This window comes from Miniopterus schreibersii (genome assembly GCF_964146895.1).
Source record: "Miniopterus schreibersii genome assembly, chromosome: 13".
Lineage (NCBI taxonomy): Eukaryota > Metazoa > Chordata > Mammalia > Chiroptera > Miniopteridae > Miniopterus > Miniopterus schreibersii.
In genome coordinates, this window is record NC_138113.1 from 39,355,509 (window position 1) to 39,382,351 (window position 26,843).

The 26,843-nt window shown below is 45.6% G+C and overlaps 1 protein-coding gene across 1 annotated transcript in view; it reads right to left on the reverse strand.

Moving 5' to 3' along the window:
* The window catches only part of TGFA (transforming growth factor alpha), an 87,702-nt gene extending 64,659 nt beyond the window's left edge, over window positions 1-23,043 (reverse strand). Inside the window, exon 1 of the mRNA XM_081156599.1 lies at window positions 22,827-23,043. Coding sequence (XP_081012725.1) covers window positions 22,827-22,866 — 40 coding nt within the window. The 5' untranslated portion in view covers window positions 22,867-23,043. The remainder of the gene's footprint in view (window positions 1-22,826) is intronic.
* Between the last annotated feature and the right edge of the window lie 3,800 nt (window positions 23,044-26,843).

Sequence of the window (26,843 nt, forward strand, 5' to 3'; positions counted from 1 at the left end):
ACCCCACAGCTCTAAGCTCTAAGACCTGGTTCTTATTTTGACTTCAGTGGAAATGAAGAACACTTGAAACTGGCACTCATTCATTCAACAAGTGCTCACTGAGCACCCTTTACATGGCAGACACAGCTCTAGGTGCAGCTGAGAGAGAGTGAAGGACTAAAAGTTCCTTCTCTTACAATGTCTGTAGTGTACTTGTCCCGTGGAAAATAATCCTTCCAGTTCTTGAAAACTATTTACACTGAACTCCATTATAAATGTCTGGCTGCACCACCATTCAGGTTGGTGGTGAGTTAAAATGCATTTTCTGTTTCGGCAATAATGCTAACTAGTCTCACGAGCATGGAGAGAGGACCATGGAGGTGTGGGCAAGTGTCATCTCTCTGAGCCTGGAGAGCGTCTGCTGGACCGCATGCCAAGGTGATTCTGAGTTGTTTCATCACCAATAAGATGAGCCCTGAAACATTTTATTTTCAGATCCTTAACTCATTTTATGTGCTTTTCTGAAAACTTTATGAAAAAACAGGAAGATCTGCACCTGGGGACCTCAAGCAGGAGAAGACAGGGAGTGCTGAGGGGTGTAGAGCTCACTTAATGGCTTGGAGCTGCAGGTTGGCCAGCCAGTGTTCGCTGAGCACTACATCTCCAGGGGCTCTTCAGGCAAAGGCAAGACTTGCCACAGGTTTACAATACAGATGAGGAGTCACAATTGAAAGAAAATACACTCACTTGTGTTCCTCGAATGTCCCATACTCCCTCCTCAAGCCCTTCGTTCCACCCAAATGTGTGTATCTGGCTCAGATCTCCTAAATACACACTCATTCTTTCACACCTAGAAAACCCTCCTGCTGCTCTAACTTCACTTCTATGCAGCCTTCCAGGGCCCAGCTTGACCCCCATGTCCTCCACGACACCCTTCTGACCACTCCAGCAGGTAGCATTCTCACCTTTCACCTCCTGACGCCTGTCAGCACCAGGGTGTACAGCCCACTCCAGGCATTCACCTGGGTCTCCCCGTCCCTCTCAGCCCAGACCTCATTTCCCACCATCTCTGATTTAGGAGAACTGATTACTATCTTTCTCTCTTACTTTGAGTTCTTTAGAATGGGCCTAATTAATGCCAAGGACCGACACCACATGCACAGGCATCAGAGAAGAAATGCAGTTGTAAAAGAAGATGATGCGCTCTTATAGACTTCCAGGAAAGTGTGCAAAAAAAATGACTAAATTAAAAAGCCGCAAAGACCCTTGTAGGAGGAGGTGGGTGCTGCCTTGTTGAGATACTTCTGTTTCTAAGGACCAGAAGGTGATACAACACACATCTCCTCTCCACTCTCCCCAACTCTCCACCCACTTAAAAGCCTTACAGGATGATGCTGTCTACTGATCTGGTGGTCTGAGAGGACCCCTGCCAATAATGCAAATAGCATTAGGGGCAAAATATCTCTACCAAACAATCAGTTAACCAGGATGCATGGGACATCTCCTCTGGGGGAGGAAGACCTGGGGACTGACCCGTTCACCCAGATCTATGCTATACCCTTTTGCTAGGAGGCAACAGTCATATCTCCAGCAGAGTTAAAGCCTTATCAAAGACCTGGACCAAGGGCTGGGTACTGAGTCAAACTTCCTCTTCCGCAAGGCTGCTCCTGTGCTGGCTGGCCGAGGCCCCCGTACAGGGGTGGCAGAGCAGCAGGGCAAGTATCTCGGGCTAGCTGGAGTTCCCTGGGCACTGAATCACCAACAGGCTCTACCAGGGCTGAGCTCTGAGGCCGAAAGAAGCTGTGCCAAGCTGAGGCGCTCTGAAGTCCTGTTCCAGCTGACATAGAGTTGAGGCATCAAGGTTTCTGTGGAAAGAGCTACACTTGACATTGCCAGAGTTCCAGAGGAAAGGAGGGGTGGGAAGTATATGAAAGATAAGGCCAGGATAAAGTGGTAGACACAATGGCTCTATCTGCAGGGGCCAGGCTCTCAGCACCGTGAGCCAGCTGAGCGGAGACCTGGCTGCTAGGAAATTCAGGAATCAAATGCCAGCTCTGGGAGAGTCTACTGGGTGTTAAAAGCCCCCTCCTGGTCCATGGAGGCCACTGGTCCAATCTCAGCTTCCCCTGGCCTGTGGTGGCCCCAGAATTGCCATCCTCTGGGCCAAGGGTCAGCAGGGGCTTTGCTGTGTGGACCTCAGACTAGTAGAGTTAGCTTCTCCATAGAATCAACCAAGCCAGGCCAATCCTTCAGCTCGGTCAAGGCCATATGTAAACATCACTTACTGCAAGTGGCTTGGAAGTAGGCTAGGAGTGGGGAGGAGGTAAAAAATAAGCAATCCTTGACCTCTGTCCCACTTCCTCCACGTGAATAGCTTGGCGATGACAAACTCACCCCTTCCCACCGCGCCACTCAGGGCAGCCCGGAACCACCCTGCAGAAGGCACTGTGAAGTTTGGGGTTTGGGCCAAGATAAATACCCGTGTGACTTGGCAGAATTTCAGAGCAATGTGGCAGCAGCCTGGGGGTGGGGGGACAGAGGGGACAGTGTTGCACCAATTGCTGATCACCATTGTCAGGCTTCCAGTGTGTTCTGTGTTTTCAGGGATGGCCACAGAACACGCCTGTGGAGAACTCATTTGACTAGATCATGGCCACTAATGAAGAAGCAGGGTTCAAACAGGGGAGACAAGTTTCCAGAACTGCAGATTTTCAAGAGTTAAGGGGAAAACACCATGAAGTACTTATAACCTCACATTTCTCAACCCACATCACGCTGCATGCTGGGGCAGTGTCTGTGTTCTTTCCCTTGGGCCCTGGAAGTGAGGAGCAGGAGGAGGAAGAGGAGGAGCAGGGCGGGGAGGAAGCAGGTGAGAAAGGGCTGAAGTGATAATGGAGGGACCAGCTGCTGAGAAGGGCCTGCATGAGGGTTGGGCAGGAGGTGCTCACACTGACCTCCTTTCCCTGGGAGACTCCGACCAGACCACCCCTAGCCCCGGGGTTCTCATTGATGCCTCCTAGGGGGCATCTGGAAACTGGTGGCAGTAGTTTTTCATTGTCACAGTGATTCAGGGGCACTCCTGGTATTTAGCGGGTGAGAGCTGGATGCTAAATTGCTGTAATGCACAGGACTTTGTCCTGCATAAGACGCTAATAGTGCACTCTGTGATTTTGGACCCCAACAGGGAAAGTCCCTTCAACTACAGGTTATTCAGCCTCCAAATGAATGGGCAGGAGCACCCAAAACTCGGGAAATGGAACAAGCTGGCAGTCACATGAACAGACAGGGTCACTCATTAGTCTTGCAAATGGTCTCGGGGAAGCTTGTAGAGTAACTGTGGTGATCAGCCTGCCCTCAGTTAACTGGGATGCTCCCTTACCCATTCAGTAATTCCCTCTTTTCTTATGTTCATCTGTCTGTCTGTCTCTACATTAACCCAAAGTATTTGGATTGCACAATATGAACCTTCCTATAAAGTAAAAAGACCGACAAGCCACAAACCCACTCCCAGTGTTTTATAGTCACGGGGTTTCAGAGGGACTCCCAGGAGCCCCAAGAAGGAGGGAAATGATGGGAGATATGATGCATTTGACTCTCTCCTGGGCCACTGCCAGATTTTAGGGCCCCTGACATATTTCTCTTGGGGCAACATGAGTTCTTCTGGCCATATATAGTGAAGCTGTTCCCAGTTGTATGGGAAGAGTCTCATCTGTGGACTGACACAACCAGTAAGGAACAGGCATGCCTGTCCCCAGAGTTTTGGTGCAGAGGGCATCACATTCCTTCTAGTGGTGTCAACTTAAAGCATTTTAAAGGAAGACAAAAACCCAGGGAAGAAACAGTAGCTCTTCCAGGGGAAAATGGGAGTGGATCTCTCCCAGTGGCCTTGCTCCTGCCCCGTCCCTATTTACCTCTTTGAAAACAGGGTAGAGATGAGAAGCAAAGAAGCTGAAGGAGCAAGAAGAGGAAGCTTTCCGCCAGGATGGCTTAGCTCTGGCAAGAATAGGAGGATGGCAGAGAGAGGAATGTGGGTGGCAGCCCTGCACGTTTAAGTCCCAGGGAGGGAGGGGTGCAGAGAAAAGGGTCTTAGATTACTAACATTCAGTGTATTATTGTCTAGGAAAACCAGACTCATCTCAATGAAAGTGGTGTAGGAACCAAAATCAGCTGAATAAATGGTGCAGCCACTTTAGAGGGCAGTTTGGTGGTTTCTTGCAAAATTAAACATAGTCTTACCATCTGGTCTGGCAACAGAGCTCATTGGTATTTATTCCAAATGACTGAAAACTTATGTCCACAGAAAAACCTGCACATGAATGTTTATAGCAGCTTTATTCCTATTAGCCCAAACTTGGAAGTAACCAAGACATCCTTCCATAGGTGAATGGATACCCGGTGGTACGTCTAGACAATGGAGTACTATGCAGCAATGAAAAAAGAGGTATGAAGCCATAAAAAACAGGGAGAACCCTTAAATGCATATTACTAAGTGAAAGACAATCAGAAAAATCCATGGACTGAGACTGTGTGATCCCAATTATATGCCATTCTGGAAAAGGCAAATCTATGGAACAGTAAAAAGGTCGGTGGTTGCCAGGGGCTTGGAACAAGGGAAGGAAGGGATAAATGGGAGAAACACAGGGGGTTGTGAGGGCAGGGACACTATCTTGTATGATACTACAATGGTGGGTACAGGTCATTATATATTTGTCAGAACTTAGAGAATGCACAGTACAAAGAATAAACCAAAGTGTAAACTAGAACTGTAGTTTACATTTAACTTTAGTTAAAAAACATTGACTTTAGTTAATAATAATGCACCAATAATGGCCCATCAATTGTTGCAAATGTACCACATCGAGGCAAGATGTTAATAATGAGGGAAATTGCGTGGGGTGGGGTAAGGAAGTATATGGGAACTCTGACCTTTCCACTAAATTTTTCTATAAACCTAAAACTGCTCTAAAAATGTCTATTAAAAAAAATCAGCTGATAATAATTACAACACTGTGAAGCCATATTATTTTCTTCACATTCTGAACTGTCTAGTCTTACTGTTTCCCTAAGTTCAAGTACAATGTCCTTCTCCTGGGAAGGCCAAGCTGGCATAAGCAGCAAGGGTTGAACTTTTCTATAAATGCAGAGGGACACTGCACAGCCTTCCACCGAGCCCCATGGCTCTGGGCATCATCGCTGCCCCATCAGCTTGGCAGAGTGTAAAGACAGACAACAGAGCTCACTCCGCAGCCAGCTCTTGCCATCACTGTGAAATCCAGCCAGCTGAACACTCAGAGGGCAAGAAGCACACTTATTCTCCTGTGTTGTGAAATGGGTTGTAGGCCTGTGCTCACTAAACACTGACAGTGACTCCCAAGAGAAGCAAGGACCAGCTTTGTCAGTGGCTGATCTGACAGGCTGGGCTGTCGTGTACCCTGTGCCTCCCTCTCAAACGGGGCACATGTCAGATGAGAGAAAGCAGAGGGGAATCACATTCCCTGCGGAAACAGGCCAGAGAGAAGGCAGGGGAGGTGCTGGAGGGGAGGAAAGGGGGGGATAATGGGTGAGGGGTCTTCAAGAGAAGTTTTCCAACAGAGAGGTTGACAGGCACAGTCAGGAATTGAAGCAGCCTCTGAACCAACCAAGGAAATCCAGTATCCCAGTTTCAGGGCAACTGGCCTCTGTGGCCCCTGATGTAAAACAGATGATGTTTCCTAGATGTGCTGTTTCTCAGCTAAGGGTGACTTATGACATCAGATTTTCAACCTGATGTCAGCTGTGTGAGCTCGGAGACTGAGGGCACAGAATCTAGGAGTTGCTAAAAGACGGTTTCATCCCATTTCCTGACCTTCCAGCTGCATCTAAGCATGGCTCCCAAGCAGGTGTCAAGCACAGCCTTTATCATAACATGAAGGTACAGTTAGAGGACTTTCCCATCCTCCTCTTCCTGTCTTTTCTTACACTTCAGGCAGGAAAGGAACAGGACAGCACTGGGGGCCTTTTAAATGTCCCACATCGCCCTTCTGTAAAAACCTATGACAAGGACAAGAAGCGAGCAGCTCACTCCCCATCCACAGCACTATCACAACCTGACATTTTATTATATGCCTGCTCATTTTCTGTCCTTTTGGGATCAAGTGGGGGTGGGGGAGAGGTAGGGATTTTTTGGCTTGCTGTATTCTCGGTGCCCAAATAGTGCCTGACACATAGACATCTCTCAACAATACTTGCTAAAAGAAATCAGTTCCTTTTCAAGCCAAACCTGTCAGACAGTTCCATAGAGATGTCTAGGGGGTGCAAATCAAAGAAGACTCCTATTTGAACAGCAAAACTTTATAAGGATTTTGTGGAATCTAGGTTCTTTCATTCTGAAATAAGACACCATAAGAACTTATCTATGATGACAGATCTCTAAGAAATAATGCAGATACTGGAAATGTGTAGATGAAGAGAGTCATTGTGGATGTTCCTTCTGAACTAGTGACATCTAATAGAGGCCTCAATAAAATTAGGGAGCCAGTCCTGCAAATATCTGGGGGAAGGGCATCCAAAGCTAAAGCAGCAGAAAGTGCAAAGGTCCTGTGGTGGGAGTGAACTTAGCCTGTTCAAAGAAGAACGAGAAGGCTGGTGTGGCTAGAGCAGGAAAGTGGTGGGAAATGAGGCTGGAGAGATGCCAAGGCAGACATTTCTTGTGGGGAGTGCTAGGAATCTGAATTTTATTCTAAGCTGAGCAGCTACCAGAGGGTTTTGAGCAGAGAAGCAACAGCATGATGTATATGAAGGGATCACTTGGGGTACTGAGAACAGAAGAGGCCTCACCAGAGGCAAAACTGGAAACTGGAGGAGTAAAGATGAGATTATTGCAGAAGTTCAGGTGAAAGACGAGGGGAAGTAGGAAAGGATGTGGGAAGTGGTCGGATGTAGAGTATGATATAATCAGAGCTGACAGGACGCACTGAACTTGGGAGGACTGCACACGGGAGGTAGGCTTTGGTCCCGTCCCTTCAGGGACCGCCTCTTTTTACCCTGTCTTTACCTCTACTATCCCTCTGCCTTCTCTTCACCTTCACAGGCCTTCTTCTACTGTCAAGGGCAGTTCATGGGAAACATCAATGTCCTCAAAACCCTTTCCTGATCACCCATCTTTCTCAAAAAATTAAAAAGCAAACAAATGGATAAATGCACCAGAACACAGGCCTAGAGAAACCCATTAGCAGGCTGGATGCCCACACGAGTCAAATCCATACAGGTCAGTCTTGTCTTGGTCATGATGTTCTCAAACTTCTCTAAAGAGCTTTTAATGAAGTCCCTTCCAGGGTCTGCCCACTATCCCTGAGATCCTCCAGGATGCTACATGCTAAAATGAAGGTTCCTCCCTGGGTCATCTCCAGGCAGGTCCAAGGCTTTCCTGAGAGACACACATTGGACATCAGGATAAGATAGCCTCGGGATGATGATGGTTGTGCCCAAGGCGTCTGTACCTCTCTGCCACTGCCTGTGGCCTGGACTAAAGTATCCAGGCTCAGAAGTGAAGGGCCGGCAAGGAGCAAAGTTAACAGGCTCTGTGCTGACTTGAGACCAGAACACGTGCAAGGTGCAAATGTACAGGCCCAGAGGTATTCTCTGCTCTGGGTTTTTCTGGCCTAAATGTCCTGTCTTTGCAGCATCTTTTATGGCCCCTGTGGGCACAGCCCAGTTCAGCTCTCTCCTTTCCTTCAGAGCCCTCCACAGCCTGTGGACAGTCACCCCACTGGTGCAGGTGTACTGATAACGAGATGGCTACTCAGCTGAGCACTCAACATGCCACATATCCTCTTGGGAAATGAGTCCTCCCCTCTAAGACAGGAGGCAGCCAGAACATTCCTACTGATAACTCAATAAGGGCCCCAGATCTGTTGACTTGAACACCACCACAGAGCTTTGTCACCCAGCACTAGCTGTGGTTTTCCGCTTCTTACTTTGAAGGGAGGCAAATGCCCGTGTCCCGAATGATGACAGGAGATACCAGGCCACACCCTCATAGGCTGCTTGTCTTGCTGGGATGCTAATCCTGCCTAACAGGACTCTGTAGCACTTCTATGACTTCAGTATTAGGTTTATGGAACACCTTTTAAAAATCAGAGTAGTATATTAAAAAGGGCATGAAATGTAAATAACACAAGTGGGACCAACTTCAACTAATTCATTGAAAACACATGTCTTTGTCTCATTCTTAAGAAAAGTGTCCTATTTCTACAAGTTCAAGAAGGCTGAAATCATATCAAGCATCTTCTCGGATATTTACACCATGGAATACTATGCAGCTGTAAAAAAGATGGATCCCTTACCCTTTGGGACAGCATGGATGGACCTGGAGAGTATTATGCTAAGTGAAATAAGCTGGTCAGAGTAGGACAAGTATGACATGATCTTACTCATATGTGGAATATAATGAACAAAATAAACCAATGAACAAAATAGACCCAGAGACATAGAAGCATGGAAAAGACTGACAAATCTCAGAGGGAAGGCAGGGGTGGGTAGGAAAAGATTAACCTAAGAACTTATATGTATATATGCATAACCCATGGACACAGAAAACAGTGCAGTGAAGGCCTGGTTCGGGAGGGGGCGATACAGGGTTGAGGGGATCGATGGTGGAAAAAAGGGGACATTTGTAATAATTTCAACAATAAAGATAAATTAAAACATTTTAACTTAAAGGAAAAGTGTCCTACCATCTCGAGCAGGAATCAAATATACTGCATGTATCATCACGTTCACACCGAGCCCACAGCAGACATTACTAATTGATCACAGCACTATTCCCACGGACACAGATATGGCCTTAAATCCTTTCAAACAGCCACTTCCAAGTGGTTACAGAAAGTGGACCCATTTCCCATTTCTGCTCATAAAACATCTGTTGTTATGTCAACAATGTTTGGGAAATGAGGGTGGGAGGGGGGAGAAGGAAAAGGAGAGAGAAGTGAAGAGAGACTCTGGGGGTAAATTGTTATCAATAAAAATGTATTTGTCAACCATTAAATGTCAGGTATTGTGCAAGGCACTGCAGAAGTTGAGAATAGAAGAAAGAAAAAGTCCGTGAAGTAGTAAAGGAAATCTCTAGATGAAACACACACACACACACACACACACGCACACACTCACACACACACACACGCACGCACACACTCACACACACAGCTACTGCCAACGGAGCAAGAGGCATCCAGAAGCACCGCTGGTATGACAAAATCAAACTGGATTCTTTCCCCCCCGCATAAGGGAGGTAGAACCTGAGAATATCAATAGTTATTTCTACCCATTTCTCTGCCTCCTCAAAGCCAAAGGTTTTAATATAAACAAAGCCCTAGATTTTCAGAAAATTTCTGCTCTGAAGCCTCTGAAAATAGCCAGCTCATCAGGGGATAAACAGCCCAGGTGGAAACAATGACTGAACCATTTATTAAACAGGAGAAAACCAAGAACAGCACGTAGGTAGGTAGTTCAGAACAACCCAGCTTTCTTTCATGCTTTCTATTGAGAGCCTAAACATGCTTTTTCACAAAAAATTAATGACTTTATCTTCAAGGCCAAACAATGAGGCTGTTCGCCCACTTTTGCTCAGCTCACAACGGGGTCAGATGACATCACGGCCCTCAGAGGGCATCCTTGGCTGAGCCAGAACCAGGCCCTGGGGCCATGGAGCCCTCAGAGATGAAGACCATGCACATGGGGGGGGGGGTTGCACCTTGCAGCCTGAGCCTCTCCCCAATCACAAGGGCAGCGGGTACCTGCCTTGCTTAATGGTATATTCCATGGAAGACATATATCACATCCCATTTTCTGACATAACAAAGATATCCACACCCCTCTGGGAGCTCAGATAAACTGTCCCTCTGCAAGGCAGGCTGGGGGGAGCTCTCTGCAGGGGGAGCTGCCTCTCAGACAGACCGTCTCCATCCTTGGCCTGTGAACAGTCACCCACTGGGGCCAAACCCTGTCCCTGCTTCAGGTGGCTCCTCTCAGAGAAGAGCAAACAGCCGGAAAGCATTGGTGCCTGATTAGTAGGTGAAGCCCATCTCTGGGTGATTAAGCACATTTATTTTCTTTTCTGCTGGGAAAGAGCAGGCTCATTTCACCAAAGTCTTGTCCTTGTCATCACTCACCAGCTCCCTGTCATTTTGGTTTTCTGGGTTCTGAGGTGCAAAGTGAAAAGATGAAAAAATTTTGACCCAAAGGGACGGTCCTGTTCCAAAAGTTTAAACCTTTCTTTCTTTTTTCCTCCTGCTGAATGTTACAACGAACATCAATGAGAGGAAGGAACGTTTGATAGTGGGTCACTAGAGATTAGGTGACGCAAGTGAAGATCAAGGAAGCCTGTGGGGTGGGGTGCAGAGCCCCGTGGAAAACACAAGCAGGCCCTCAGCTCTGAGAACAACGGGATTTTTATAAGGAGCTACTATCTGTGCATTTAAATCTTAGGAGATAGTTTAGTTTCCTGGTTTCTTAACAGCATTTCCTCCCCCAAGGGCCAGCAGGATGGGCCTTTACCTAACTACCAAGTCGTCAACGTGGGGGGCGGGGGTCTGGGGGCGCTTTAGCGAAGGTGATCTATTTTAAGCAAACCAATTAAGGGGAGATTGTTCTAGAAAAGGATTTTTAGAAAAAAAGTCCTATAATTAAGACACTGATTTTTAAAACCCACATTTTTTTTCAGCTGCTCACTCACTGCAGAAGAGATCCGTCCCACGGGCTGTTTCACGTGTTAGCAATAGTTTGCCAGTGCGCACACCACCTTTATCTTAAGGGGGAAACTGCCTTTAATAAACACGGGTAGAGCCCACACCATGGCATTCCTCTAACACCCAAGGATCCGGGTACTAAATTATCTATTCAGAGGCGTAAAGGCCATCAAAATATGCTGCCAGCTGCATGAAGAACGTCCCCATGCACAGGTGAAACCATAAATGCTACTTTTGTCCTGAGGGGCTATTCCATCAAGTCAGTGGAAATGCCTGTGTGTTTCGTGGGCATGTGTCATTGCTAAAGTTGGGGGTGAAGAGTCTGAAAGCCAGCCAGCTATTAGCAAATGTGCTAACCCAGATTCTATCCTGAGTTGGACTGTGAAGAACTAAATGTGTGAAAGTAGAAGTGTTAAAGACTCTGCCATCTTCTGCTGTTATTTTGGGGGAAACATCACCTGGGGAGGTGTGGAAATGGGGTGAGGAGGAGGTGATGCCAGCACCCTAGCAGAGGGTCTTAGAGACTATGCCTGAAAGCCACGGCATGCGAACTGTAAACAGAAGAGATAGCCCTTTAAAATAACACCTTTAAAAAACAACACCTTTAAAAAGTTTATGGTAGAAATATAAACAGGCCTCCATTAATGAATTTATTACTAGAGATTCCCTGGCCACAACAAAAAATGTCAACTCATGTGATTCTCTGTCTTCTGAACTCTGACTGAAGGAGAGAAGAAAGAACTCTCCCACTCTCTTTTCTTTATGATATTTCACAGCATTGGGAAGTAATAAAATTCTTTTTGGCCAGCATGACACTTACCTGCATGGCAATTACTCTCAATATGGTAAATATTTGGGGCAGTGGCTGTTTGAAAATCTGATTACATTGAACCTAATATCTGCTACAAAATGACACTCTCCGATGTGAGTGCCTCCAGACGCCTCAGCACCCAGAGCTTCCATGACAGACACAGAGCAGCAGAACAGTGGGATGGCTAGGTCAGCAGGCAAGGATCCTGGGTTCAAATGCTTATTCAGCCACTTGCTGACTATGGGAGCTTGGGTGAGTTACTTTATATTTTGTGCCTCAGTTTCCTTATCTGCAAAATGGGGATAATCACCACATCTCACAGGATTTGTAGATGGGTTAAAGGAGTTTGTGCTACACATAAAGGGCTTAAAAGAAATTACCATGTACAGGCACTGTTCTAAGTGATGGCCATTATCTCCCCAAAGAGTGCCTTGCCCTGTCATACCAAGAACCCTCCTCTTGAGCCCGAGATGCCCACTGTGTATCTCATCATAGTGTGAAAAACTGTGTGTCTGCTTTGGCTACAATCTATAAAAAATTCAAGGGCAGGGTGCAAAAGCTAGGTCACGGCCTTCTGCATTAATATCACCAAACTCAGCAGGGAATCTGAACAATCCATGCATAAAATAAATAATCTCAACAAATAAACAGCATCCCTCCCTTTGAGCTGATAAATCTTATTTTTGCTATTCATTCCTTTGGCACTATAATACAGCATTAACTGAATAAAGTAGCTACCTTAGGTGAATTAAGAATCACATTAGGCCCAGTTCACAAAAATCACAACTACTGTTTGATCACTTGGATATAGTCTACAAGGGATGACAGTGAAGATACTCCGAATGCCTGTTATTATTGTTAAAAGAAAAAAAATGTCCTGCCTTTTATGTGAAATCAAAAAATCCAATTTAGTTGAAAGGACTTTTGTTTATTTTTCCCTCTCTTCCAGAGTAGAGGAAAGAGGCACTTCACAAGAAAATAAGCTCACATTACACAGTTAGTTGATGTTGTTTTCCTAAGCGTAAATCTCTAACTTTTAAGTTATTCACTGAGGCATAACCAGTTCATTCCCTGAAACCTTCTACAACCTACAGAAGGGTCACAATTAGAACTTACTTGAAATGATGGCCTCAGTCAAGGGTCCCACTCTCTTGATCCTAATAGAGCACTGGTCCAGGAATTTGGAGTAATGTCTTTTGCATTTTTTTCTCTCCCAAGGAAATTTAAAATAGAGCAGAGTTTTTGCTAAACTAAGTCAGGAAGAAAACTACTCACTGGAACTTCTCATCCACAGGAAGTAATGAAAGTTCTGCAATAATTACAGGTACCATGTGGGGATGAGAGTTTACTAGTTATGACCTTCAGTTACCAAGAGACCCTGCAAAAGCTTCTGAATCATTAAAGAATGATGATGTTACATAACAATTTTTAACATGTATGTGCCTAACAACAGAACGTCAAAATGCACGAGGCAAAAATTAACTGAACTCCAAGGAGAAACAGATAAATCCATTATCATAGCTGGAGACTTCAACACTCCTTTATCAGAAATGGACAGATCCAGCAGGCAGAAAATCAGTAAGGACCTAAATGAACTCAACCCCATCAACCAACTTGATATAATTGACATCTATAGACTACTGCATCCAACAACAGAAGGTTATACATTCTCCTCAAGCTCACATGGATTATTCATCAAATCAGACCACATTTTGGGCTATAAAACATACCCTAACAAATTTAAAAGACTAGAAGTCATTCATTGTTTGCTTTCAGACAACAAAAGAGCTAAATACTGAAGATTAGGCAACCCACTTCTATATAACACATGGGTCAAAGAAGAAATCTCAGAAATCAAAAAATATTTCGAATTAAATAAAAGTAGAAATATAGCTCATCCAAATGTGTGGGATGTAGTAAAAGCAGTGCTTAGAGGCCAATTTATAACACCGAATAAATATATTAGAAAAGAAGAAAGAACCTTAGGAAAAGTCTGAAAAGGAAAAACAAATTAAATTCAAAGAAAGAAGAATATGATAAAGGTATTCGTTTTAGTTACTGTCTTGTTCTACTTTAAATATCTGAAAATTATTCAGCCACATGGGACAGTATTTCTCAAAAATTTCCATTAAAATCCCTGAAATGACAAAGAGAAGGAACTCAGACCCATTCCTTCAGGGTCTGAGGGCACAGTCTAAAACAATCAAAGGAAAAACACACACCTTCATTTATTGAGGTCCTACATTCTAAAAGTTAATTTTGGTATTTCCATCTTCCATTCTATTCACTAATAGAGTATGTTTTAATATAGAAACATAACTTGCCAGATAAGTTGCTTTTAGATTCTTTAATTATTCTTTGTTCCAGGGAGATGTGCTAGGTTTGGTCTGTGGTGCCAAAAAATGCCATGGCATACTCCTCAGTACTCCCATTTGAGAAGGGGACATGAAAATACAGTCTCTGTTAACTAGAATGTCACATGGCGGACTGTAGGCCTGCCTTGTGACCCCCAAATCCTGGAAAGCACAAAGTTCCAGAAAGAATACAAGAGCATTGGCAGGTTCACCATGCCTTTCAGTAGAGACCCAACACCCATCGGTCTTCAACCAAGCTGAGGAAGAGGTAAGACATCCTTTCTCCCCAGGGACTGAAACATGGTAAGTAATCCTCTCCGCCACCACAGGTTTTTCTTCTTCCAACATTCCCTGGGTGGGAGGGAAAGAGAAGTCTTGCCATGAGAGGGAGAAGTGAAGTGATAGTCACTATAATACAGTGTCTGCTTTCCTAGTTCTCAATAATTTCTGCTCCAACTTTTGGGGCAATGATGCGTTCCCAACCCCAAAGAATGGTTCACTACAGGGTGAGCCTCATATTAATGGGACAGAACAGAAATTCCACAGACAGACCCAGGTACTCCTAAGAATGTATCAAGTGACAAAAAGTGGGATTTAAATTCAGTGAGTAGAGAATAAATTATTCAACAAATGGTGTTAGAGTAACTGGATCACTATTTAACAAAAGGCAAGTTAGAGTCTTATCTCACATCTTACACCAAAATACATTCCCAAGGAATTGAAATTTAAACCCCAAAAGTAACAACAGAAAAGTACAAGGGAAAATGAGAGATCAAACAGTCATTGAAATGCCATCCTACTCCAAGCCTGAGTATTATGCAAAGTAGAAATCATAAAGGAATGATGAGGATTTTAAGTTCTTAAAAGTAAAAGAACAAACATGCTTCTGTAAACCCAAACACAACACATTAATTCAAAAGGCAAAATAAAGAAAACATTTTCAACGTATCTAAAAACTGCTTACAAATTGATAAGAAAATAACCTATGCAAAACATGGTCTAGGGACAGAAATAAGTAATTCACAAGCAAATAAATTCAAATACTCAAACATGAAAAATCATTAAATTGTACCAAACTTTGGTCTAACCCAAAGAAATACAAATTAAAAGAATGAGATGCCATTTGCTAACATAATTAGAAAATTCTAGAAAGTGATAATATTCACCCTAGGCAGGTTTGCTGAGAGATAGGCATTCGCACATAGGTGGTAGAAGTATCAGTTTGGGTGACTGTTCTGGAGGACAGATTGTAAAACATGTTACAAGGTGAAAAAGCGTGTACCTTTGACCTCGTAACCCATTTCTGGGGATTAGTCCACAGAAGATAACTGAAAGATGCTAGTAATAATTTAGCTGCAAGAATTCTTATTTCAGGTCTGAAGATTTAAAAGTATGAAACAACCTACATCTCAATCAATAAAGGATATAGAAATAAACTGATAGTTATATAACGGAATGTGTCGGTCACTGAAAAATAATAGGTTGAAAAGATGTTTGTTTCTGCCACAGAAATATTTTCCCTACACACTGCAAATGAAAGGCAGCTTTGAAAACATAATCTATCAAACAGCATTTGTGAAGGAAAAAATGAACATAGAAATATCTGTATCCATTCCCAGAAAGAGATCTGGTAGGATGCCTACCTCACTGGATGCCTCCAGTGAGTCAGATTTGGGGAGTTTCTAGGTTCCTTTGTTTGTAGATGCTGATTTGTCTTATTCTGGATAAAGAGTGAGCTGATGTAGCTGAGGCTGGCAGGGAAGGCTCATCCCCAATGGCCCGCACGTCTGTGAACACTCAGTGGCCTGCACAGTGGCCAGCATGGGAAGTGTGTTTGTTTTGCTTGTTTGTTTGTTTGTTTATGGAGGGGGGGCAGGGTTGTGGTTGATGAGGTTCAGAGAGAGTCCAGATCCAGGAGGATTCGCCAACTGGGTAACGTCTGAGTTTACCTCATCTCCCTAAAAAATGCTCAGGCCCCAGGCCTGCTTTCTTCCTTCTAGTTCAGGGACCTATGATTCAGCCCTTGAAACCCTAATTATAACACCCAAGGTCTGCTATGTGCAAAAAAACATCTGTCATTGTTTCAGTTGGCCAGCGGGGGGTGGGGTGGGTGGGTGTGTGTACAGCGTGCAAGCAGCCCCAGGGATGCGCTCCTCTGACGCAAAAATAGTAATAACCATCTCAAGGTGAGAAGTGCCCAGGCTGAGTGTCCATCCGAGCTGGGTGCCAAGTAAGGTGAAGAGTTTACGTCCCTTCATAGTTCGTGCGCCAGTTCCTCGGAGTCACTGCCACGGTGAAAGTTACAGGTCTTGAGCTGTTTCTTCTTTATTTTATTGTTGACAGTATTACGTATGTCCCCCCCCCCCTTTACTCCCTTCCACCCAGCCCCTGCCCCACTCCAGACCTTCACCACACTCTTGTCCCTGTCCCTGTCTTTTTTTAAATTTAAAAAAATTTATTGGGGTGACATTGGTTAATAAAATTATGTATTATAGGTATAAAATTCTATAATATATCATCTGTATATTGCATTGTGTGTTCACCCCCTCAAGTCAAGGACCTTCCATCACCATTTATTCCCCCTTTACTCTCTTCTACCTCCTCCCGTCCCACTGTTTCTTTCAACTAAGAAAAGTAGCCTAAGTTTGTGTTTTCCCAGTTGGTTGCCAAGGCCTGTGAAGGGCAGGAGCAGAGTATGTAATTGCAAACCTCTCATTTATCAGCTTCAGCTGCTTTTGTGTCACCAAATTACACGTACCATTTAGTCAGTTAATCTCCGGTACCTTTGGAAGTACATTAATTACCCAGAGAATGCCTCAGACCTGGCAAGAGATGACGAAAGAACAGTCAAGGTACATCTATCCACTAAGTGGCCAGGAGACTTGTTTACTGACTGACCTCATTCAAACTCAGATCGTAGGCCCTAAGGAACTCAAGCTGAAGATCTGGCCTCTTTGTAAGAATCCAATATTTTGACCTAGAAGTATTGGTCTTAAAAACAAAACAAAAATAAACAAAAAGCAAATGAGCAAACAACAACAAAAATCTCCCACACAAGCATGGGTCCTTTTACTCCAAATGCTATATAGTAGCATCTAATAAACACAATTGTGTATTTGGAGGTATTAAAACATTTTAACGCTTAAGGAACCAATAGGAAACTACTTAGCAGCTTCTGCTAGAAGTTACAATGCCATGCATCATTCAAACCAGAAATGGCATTACTATAACAACTTGGGCACAGGCAATTATGTAAATAAACTAGTTATTCACCCAGGCTTCTGGGAACACTATTAAATATGAAGCTTTCACTTAAATTTGGTTTCATGATTAAACAAAAGTTCGGGGTTTCCCCCCCTAAAATATCATTGCCAAGAGAAACAAACTTAAAAATATATTTTCTTTTCATAGGTCATTAAAACAGTTTTTCTCTTATGCTTTCTAGAATTTTTCAAATGGTTCTAGAGGAAAAAAATGTTTTCATAATCATTAAAAACATTAAATCATAATCTATATTTTTAAATAACAGGCTTCAGAATACTGTTTTACTACTTGTTTCAGTGTTGTGAGAATTTACATGCTACCACCCTTATCATAATAAAGAGTTTTTCAGGATTAATGGTAACTACATGGCCAAGTGTCTTCCAGTTGAGTGTGCACTTGGAGGATTCAGCACAGGACACCCCAAGTGCTTAGCGGTCACTTCTGAGGCTCTACCTGCGCTCAAAGGGCCAAGGGCAGAGATGAAGACCAAGAGTCTCTGCCCCCCAGCAGCCCTCAAACAAGCAGAAGAGAGGGGGCAAGCACCAGCCAGTGTTATTCCAAGGCAGGGCACGAAGGGACCAGAACTCTGCTGCTGAGGTTCCCAGCCAGCAATGTCTTATTCAACAATTAAAACAAACAAACAAACAAACAAACAAAAGCAAGGCAATAGTAGGCTGGAATTCCACAAAGTTATATGCATAAGCTTGTTCCACAAAGGAGTTGTGTGCATATCCCTTCTTGGGGAAGCCCTAACATCTACAAGTACCTGAGAAGTATGAGGAAGAAGGGGGGGTGGGGGTGGGGTGGATGCTTTGCAAGGTAAGGTGACACCGAAAAATTAAAGGCAAAGATACTGAGCATAGAACTCACTTGACAGGGGGAGAGACTCTATATGAAAGAAAATTGTTTCCTATGACTTAAAAAAAAGGCACTAGCAAATACATGAAGTTCCATTTCAATAAGCCTCCAACTTGTTCTAAGCCCAGGTAACGATTTACTTAAGTCATATTCAATACAACCGATTCATAATGTTTCAAAAGAATTTACCCAGATTTACACAAAGGGAATGTGTCTTGTACTTGAAGAGTTCCTAAGAGATGGTTCTGGTAGCCCAGATTTCAGGCTTTCCTAGGAAAGGGTTTTATACTTGACAGTTCACAGGGGAAAGCAAAGAAAAATCAAACCAAATGTCATTATAAAAGGACCCAAATTCTCTATCTAGATGCAATTTTAAACATATTAGCATTTAGCGTAAAATTGAGTTTATACTTTAAAATAGGTGATTAAAACTATTTGAAATGGCCCTGGCTGGGAGGCTCAGTTGGTTGGAGCATCGTCCTATACACCAAAAGGTTGTGGGTTCGATTCCCAGTTGGGGTGCTTACAGGAGGAAACCGACTGATATTTCTCACTCCAATGTCTGTCTGTCTCTCTCGCCCCCCACCCCATCAATAAAACATATCCTCAAGTGAGGATTAAAAATATATATTTGAAATGGTAGCAAAACAACGGTCAGTTTTAGCAGTCCAAAAGAAAGAGTGACATGCTTAACAGTGGTTAGCTTAAGTCTAATGACACAGGATTGTCACACTTCTGCTGGGTAAAGTTTAAGAACACTTAGAACAATTAAGAGATCTCAGCAAGAGTTCTCACTCTGCCCTGGTCAACAAGGCAGGCTACAGAAGCACCTTTAATCATGGCTCATAAATCCACAGCGGCATTTATAAACGTCAGAATGTACTTTTAGATAAAACGCAATTGGTTAAGCCAGAAGCTTCCCTAACAAGGGACTGAAGAGCGGTGGTTCTCCAAGTGTCCCGCCCCTGTCCTCCCCACCAGCAGCATAAGCCACACCTGGGAACTTGTTAGCCATGCAAACGCCCCTACTTCCCACCTGGCAATCTGGTTTACCAAAGCCTCCAGGTGGTTGGTTGTGATTTGAGGGCACTGCTGGGGAAGACGCTACAGAGGTTTGCATGGGAAACCAAGCACAAAATGCCCAGTTCAGTGTGGCAGGCCATTCCCATTTTGGTTGACCCAACCTCCACTTCCCATTGCCCATCCCTTTTAGTGGGCAGCCCGAAGAGTAGGACCCTGTTCAAACACACTTTCAAAAGGCCCTTAGAGATAGGGCTAATGGAAAAAGTCATCTATTTTTCATGTTACCATAGTAACATAAAAACATGAAGCATCATTTATTCCTACAAGAAAGGTCCCCTTTGCAGGGGATATGGAGTATTACAGAAAAATCCCGAGGAAATAAAATTTTGGAAAAGCAAATATGGGAAACTCAGCTTCTAAGGCTCCATATACACCTTTAGGGCCATGTTCTAAGTGAACTTTCCCTAATTATGGCTGCCCAGTAAGGAAAACCTGTGTTCTGGGCCAACCCCCACTGTCTACATTGAAAGACATAATTTCCATGCAATGGAGAAATGTCTTACTTCATGCCTCCTATTGATCTCAGTCTCAAATCCACAGGGAAGCTGACCTGTTTCATCTCTACACATCCTTAATGACATTTTGCCTCCTAGGATGTCCTTTAGGTCTACACCCAGTCCTACTTCTGGGAGCTGCCAGAAAAATAATAATTTTATTTCTGGATTATAAAACCTACTTCTGTATTATAAAATCAATTTCACTTTGTGTGTAACCCTTTATTTTTATAGTTTATAAATAGCTTCCACATTTCCATTTCATTTGATTCTCATAATAACCTGTGAGGTGGGTATAGTTTTGTTCTCATTTTACAGGTGAGAAAACTGGAACTTAGTGCTGAATTCAGTAAACAACTGACCATTAAATGTCATGGGAGAAATACAAATATTTTGCATCAAAAATTAAAGAATTCACAATGTCCAAAAGAACCCCCAAACTTGCCTGAATTTGTCATCTGTCAAATGATATTCACCAAAATCCTTAGGCAAGTTTTTAAGTTGGGTGGTATTTTTCTGGCTTTGGAAGGATGGAGAGCAGGGAGATGAGATAAGCCCCTTTCCGGTTACAGAACTGACATAACCTGCAATGAAATTCTATGGGGTTCATTTAACAACAGTGATAACTTGATGGTGCTAAGACTAATTAAGCTCTACTACATGCCAGGCACCATTCTATGTTCATTAAATACACCCAACAACCCTATTAATATATCCCTTTTAGAGATGAGAAAAGCAAGGCACAGAGAAGCTAAGTAACTTGCCCAAGATTACACATCTTGCTCTCCGGACACAAAGGAGGAGGTGGGACTGGAGGGGCCAGGCTCCTGTGAGGTTTGCTCTGCCAGTGATGGAAATCTGCCATGGGAGGGCAGCCACCACTGGACCTGGATTACTTTCCCAATGTTGTCATTTAATCATCAGTGTCCCCATTCTCTGCCAAAACACCAATCACTGCTCAGGTTCTAAGTAATCAGGAGTACTAACTGGTTCTGTCTCAGAGTGTCCCCATGAAAATGGGGAAGCGGGGAGAGATCCTGGTTTGAGATCATGGTTAGCGATGGAACACTGGCCGATTTGCCTGGAACTGCCTTCAACTACTTTAAGAAAATTAGAGAGGAATGCAGCTTTGGAGGAGATGTGTAAATTAAAGATGCATGTGGCACTGATAGTATTTAGTAATCTAGCAGAAAATGAGATGGGAGGTGGAATATAAATAGGAAGGAATCCTCACCGGTGTAAATTACTCCTGCCATTTTTTTCCTTGACTTTTTTTCGCAACTTCTCACATTTTGGAATTGTATGAGCCAGCTTTTACATATTAATCAATCTTTTAAGTTTGTACATATTTTTCTTAAAGAAGGAAACAAAGATGGGGTTGAACTTTTAGGCAAAAGAGAAAAATTAGATGATGAATGAATGCAGTCTTCATGGGCAATTATACTGCAATGGGGGAGGGGGGAGACAACTTTCAAAAGACTTCCTCAAATATGTTTACCTTTATCATTTCCTGCCTCTAATTTTCACTGAGTAACTTAAGACCACCTTGAGATCCTAGGAATTCAACAGAATTTAACAGCCAGTTCCAGACTATTCTACATAATCTCTCCTCAAGGCAAAGTCCCAAACCTGGGAGATGGGACAACAGAGACCACAGTTAAGTGACTTTTCATAAACACATTCCGTCCACACTCTTTAACAACCTGAGCGCAACTACTTCCTCACTGTGGGCCCCGTGGGCTTCACTTTCCTCCTCTATAACATGGGGATGATATTTCCTTCTTTATCAGGTTGGTGTGGAAGTTAAACGAGTTAATACATGTGAAGCATTTAGCACGGTGCCTGACACAGAGTAAAAAGCTCAAGCTATTATTTTCACTACTAGAATCTGCAAAGAAAATTACCACAGGGAGAATGCATATTGGAGGCTTCTATTGGCTCAGTCATGCTTTATTGCTTTTAAAACATCTAAAATCAGAACAAACATCGATAGAAAAAAATAAAAAGGTCTTAGAAAAAGCAGGCGTGGGGGTGTGGGGGGAGCCATCCATAATCATGCCACCTGTTGGTGAGTTTCAGGATAGGATGCAGCTGGGCGCTCGGTTCCACACTGCTCCGTAATTCCTTTAGGTGGTGCCCGCGTTTCTGCTGCGGTTCTTAACCAGCGTGGGCAGGATCCCAGGCGGGTCCGTGAACCCCCCGAAACTGTACACGGGACTGGGTAAGGCTGCGGTTCTGGGCATTTGAGGGCAGAAGTTCCATAGCTTTTCTCAGATTCAGATGCAGCTAGCAACTTGCTTTATAGGGTTAAACTCAGGGGACACCCAGGCACAATTCACTTCACTGAAGCTGCCGCACCAACCGGGACACCTGGGCTGTTAATCTGCTCTCTCCACACTGGCCAGACCCGACTCCCCAGAGCCCAGAGCTCGCCACGGGGTGCGCGGCGCCGCGCCCCTCACCTTACAGACCGACCTGTGAACTTCACCTCCGCAAACACCAGCTGGGCAGACCTGACCCCCGGCTTGAGGGTTTAACTTCCCCTCCCTTCCCTCCATCCCTTGTTCCCATCCGAGAACAAACTCAAAGGAAATAGGCAACTTTCAGTCAAGGTTTCGCTCCTGCCCTTGGCTGACTCTTAAACCACGTCTCCCAGGGAAGTTAATTAAAAGAACAATTAATCCGCACAGAAATCCAAAATCTATCCCAAAGCTCAAGAGCCCTGTAAATTAGAAGATTGAGGGCACCTCAACTGACCGTGAACATCTGCCAGGGCTCGAGGATGGCAAGGGGGCAGCAAAGGTAAGCAGGCCAGGTCTGGCGGAGGGTCAGCCGCCGGTCACCTCGCGAGCGTACGTGCCGCCGGCGCGGGGGAAGCAGCTCGGAGGCGGCCAGGTGAGCCGCGCTGTGGGCGAGGGCGCGCGCACGCACGGGCGCGGAGGGTTCAAGTTCAAGCCCGAGCTCACGCCGCTCCCCTCCCCGGGCGGGCGTCCTGCTACACCGCCCGGGAGGGCACTTCGTGGCCGAAAGCCTGGGAGTTCGACGGGCCCCCCTCTTTGGGATGGGCTCCCCAAATCCCTAGTAAGCCCTGCCGACTCCCCTTGCCTCTTAGCCTCCAACCCTTGCAAAGCACTGACACCTCTCCACTCTTCTAGGCGGTCAGAGAAACCCCCCAGGAAAGAGAAATAAAGGGGACAAGGGAAAGGAGAAAACGGGGTGTCGCCCAAGGGAGGGGACGCGCAGTCGGCAGCGTACGTACCCAGCGCGAACAGGGCGAGCTGTCCAGCCGAGGTGACCATTTTACGGGCGGCAGGCAGCAGGCGCTCCAGCCTCCTGCCCTACCTGCGGTGCCCGAGTGGCGAAGCGGCGCTGCGGCGCGGGGGGAAAAGGCGCGGGCGAGGCTAGTCCAGCCCCCGCGCGGCGGGCGGAGCGAGCAGAGCGCCTCGGCTGGCGCTCGCCCTCCGGCGCGGCTGGGCGGAAACGGGAGGGCGGTTACAGTCACCTCCCCGCCACTCCACGCGGCCACAGGCACGGCGGACCACCCTCCCGCCCCAGTGGGGGTGCCCCCCTAAGGGCATAGGAGGTGGGGGTTCGGGCTGGGGGCGGGGAGCTGCGCGCACCCTGCAGGGCGCGGGCGGCGGGGCGGGGCGATCCGGACTCTCTGAGCCCTGCTGCCGGAGCTTGGCACCCAGGCCAAGAAAAAGGCAGGAAGCGCCCGACTTCAGACACCACCTTCAGACTAGTGGCTCAGCGTGGTCCGGACCCCTTGCGCCAGGGGTCGGTGCCTGCTGCGGAGCCGGAGTGTCCCCAGGACCAGTGGCAGCTTCTAGGCTCTAGGCGGCGGAGCGGAGCTGCCCGGCGGGGGTCACCTGTGCCCACTGCCACTGCCAGGGACGCGGCCCCCGAAAACGACCTGGCCTCTGAGTTTCGCCAGCCGCCTGCCGAGACTTGGCCTAAGGAAAGTGCTCCCTAGAATCAGAGAAGTTGTTAAACGAGGCTGCTCACCTGCGCCCTCCTCCCAGCAGAGAACACTTGATTCCCCCAGCACAGCCGCCCCACCTTCACGGGCAGGCGCAGGGTTAAGATCAGCGGGTCTTCGTACATGTTGGCCTGAGCAGGTCGGGGCTGACAATGACGATGGGTCTCTGTTTACGGGGCACCTGGTTATCTACCACGACCCCCAGCCCACGCCACCCCAGTACAGGCGCTGCGGCCAGGAGTGGGGCAGCATGCCCACGAGTACACCCTGAGCCAGGGGTGTGTGTGCTGGAGCTACCTGGGGGGCCCTTGCAGAATTTATAAACTTGAGCCGGCCCTTGCTGCTAGAACTTGGGGAAGTGAAGGCGACAGAGGGAAGACATTCTGGGCAGAGAATGGAAGAACCATAGGTTCCTTGGGAACCGTTCATAAGTTCCTTGGGGAATGTCTATAGGGACAGTATGCCCCCAAAAGGCAGTGACCAGTGGTATTCTCGAGGTGCCCGGAGCTCAGGGACTAATTCTCTTCTAACTCTTCCAGCCTGGCTGCCCCAGGTAGACCCCTTCTTCTTGGTGGGATGAGGGTGGGGAGCAGGGGGAAATCTCCTGCTGTTTCCTTGGCCCAAGGATCAGACTTTCCGGGTTGACTTTTGCTAAGATTGTTTCATATGAGCTGGGAGGCCTAGTTTGAGAAAGGAAGCACCAGCCACTGGCTTCAACATTTGAGCAGGAAACACCAGTGTGGAAAGGGATTTTGAGAACAGTGTAAATTAACCTTGAGAAATCATTCCTCTCAATACATTTGTCAGAGGAGACTTCGCTGTTCTCTCAGCCCTTAATGATCCATGGTGAATGTTTCCTGGCATTCCCCGGGGTACCTCTGTCCACGCCCACGCAGATACAGGGCACATACACGCTTCCTTTAGTAAGTGGTCCCTGACTCCCTTCCAGCATCTGTGTCTACCTCTTTCTAACTGGTCTGGACCTATTCTGGTGGCTCATCTGTCTCCTTCCTAGACTAGCCTGCCTTGGCTACAAGAGGGAAGAAATCAATCTTCAGGCTCTCCTATTCTCTAGGACTCCCACTGGGATGCACACATCAGGTTTACTGTGGCTGAGGGCTGGGTGTCCAAGCTGGTGAGAGTCAGGTTCAGCAGTTTCCCCCTCTCTGTTCACGTGAAGTTGGGGGTGGAGGGAAGTGGCAGCAGAATCAAGCCAGTGAGCACATGCCCATCAGGACTGGGAAATCAAGAGTAATTTGCCAACTTGTAAACTAAAGAGTATCCAAACCAAAGCACATTCTAATGCATGGAAATTATTGACTCTCCCCCAATATTTTCAAGAGCCAATCCATACCTAAACTTTATAAACTTTCTAATTTATTCAAGTCAAACAGATAATCGGGGTTGGGTTTGTTTGTTTGTTTGTTTTTAGAATGTCTACAGCATTTGTTGTAAACTGAACTGAAATAATTTTTTGAACATTTATTTATAGAAGTAGGAGGACACCTAATAACCTAAAATGTTAACACTCTGCCTTGGGCACCTGTGTATCTCATTTAATCCTCACAACAAACTTATGAGGTAGATTCCATCTCTCTTTAATATAAAAACAATTGAGACCTAGGGAATTTAGTAACTTACCCAGAGTTGCAAAGCCAGCACGTGGCAGAACCTAGTTTTAAAAGCAAAACGAGCTGGTTCCAAGCCTATGTGTTGGCTTCTCAGTTCCCATATTGTAACAAGACTAATACTGAACTCACTGGGTTGTTATGAGGAATAACTACAAGGATTTTTTTTTTGCATGCTTAGCACAGCATTTGATATCAACAAATCTAGCTATGGTTTAAAGAAAAAAACTCCCTCAGTGGCCATACTTTTCCCTTCTCTCAGTTTCCTCCCATTATCTTTATTTTATCATTCCCATATCAGAACTTGCTGCTGCATATGAATACATGTGCGTGCATGCACACAAACACACCTTCCCACAGGGGAGAGCGTCACAGGTAAGTCAGGAGCTCTGTATTTGTTTCTCAGTCTGTGGTGTAACAGGAGTGGGGGGAAAATTACAGAATGTGATTTAGAGCAAGAAACCATTTTTCCCTAAAGGGCGGTATGGAATACATTGCTGTGCGAATGGAGTGAAGTTCCAGGAAGCTATGCAGACACGTGGGTGCATTTCTTCTGCTACAGGCACTGTAGCTGTCTCCCTTGGCCACTGAAGATCCTGTTTCTGTGTGGACATGGAACCTGATGAATAGGTGGCCTTTGCACTGGGAATCCGCCTGGGCTGCCTTTGCACACACGTGCTTCAGCTGGCCCTGAGCTCAAGGAGAACCGCTGCTGTAAGAAGCCAATCGGTTTCTCCTCCCTGTGTGAACTAGAACTATGTTATGTTCCACTCAGAGGCCAGTAAAATCCCACTGTTAGTTTTCTCTTTCCTTTCTTCTACATACTTATTACAGAGCGTGTGTTTAAAGAGTCCCCTTCTTCACTGTAATCAGCCTCCTCCTCTGTCCTGATTCATCTGTAGAAGTGACTGTGGGCAACCATCACCGGAGTCTTCCCTGAATGATTCAGGCTGCCACTGCTCAATTACCCAAGACATCAGTGAGTAACCAGCCTAGACATTCGTCGGGAGGAAGCATAGCCATGAGCCTCAGCACTGAAGGAATCACAATTCCTGCAGACAAGCCTCAGAGAGCAATGACCACAGTCGGCTTCAGGGGGCTGCAAGACCTTCCTTGGTGGCAGCAGCAGACAGGGGGCGCAGAGGAAAACAGGAAAGGGTGCCTGGCACAGTAGGAGGGCAAAAGTCAGATGTGATCTGTTAGAGAGAGAGAGAAGAGGGAGAGAGATATTTTATGAAGGACTCTGGAGAACTGTGTTTAGGCAGAGTGAGAAGATTTTAGTGTGTTAAGGGATTTAAGAAAAGAAATCTAATCCAGAGTAAGATATTGTCCAAGTATCAGCTCCCTATGAAGACTTAGCTATTAGTGTATTCCTTATCTCTAGCTGAAAGGAAAATGGGAAACCTTATGCTTGGTCCATTTTTACAGTTTTCATCACCAGCATAGTGGGTGGGGTAAGAAGCATTTGCTTTGTCCTCAGCTACCGGGGTGATATTCATGGCCATTGCTGCCCAAAGACTGGCCTGACCTTCTGCTTAACATCTTCCATCGCCCAGCACTCAGGTCTGCCTTGGGAATGCACATTGAAGTTGTGTATTAAACTTGAATCCTTCCTTCCCAAGGATATCACAGGATGGCTCTAAAGCCCAATATTGAGGTCTGGAGGTTG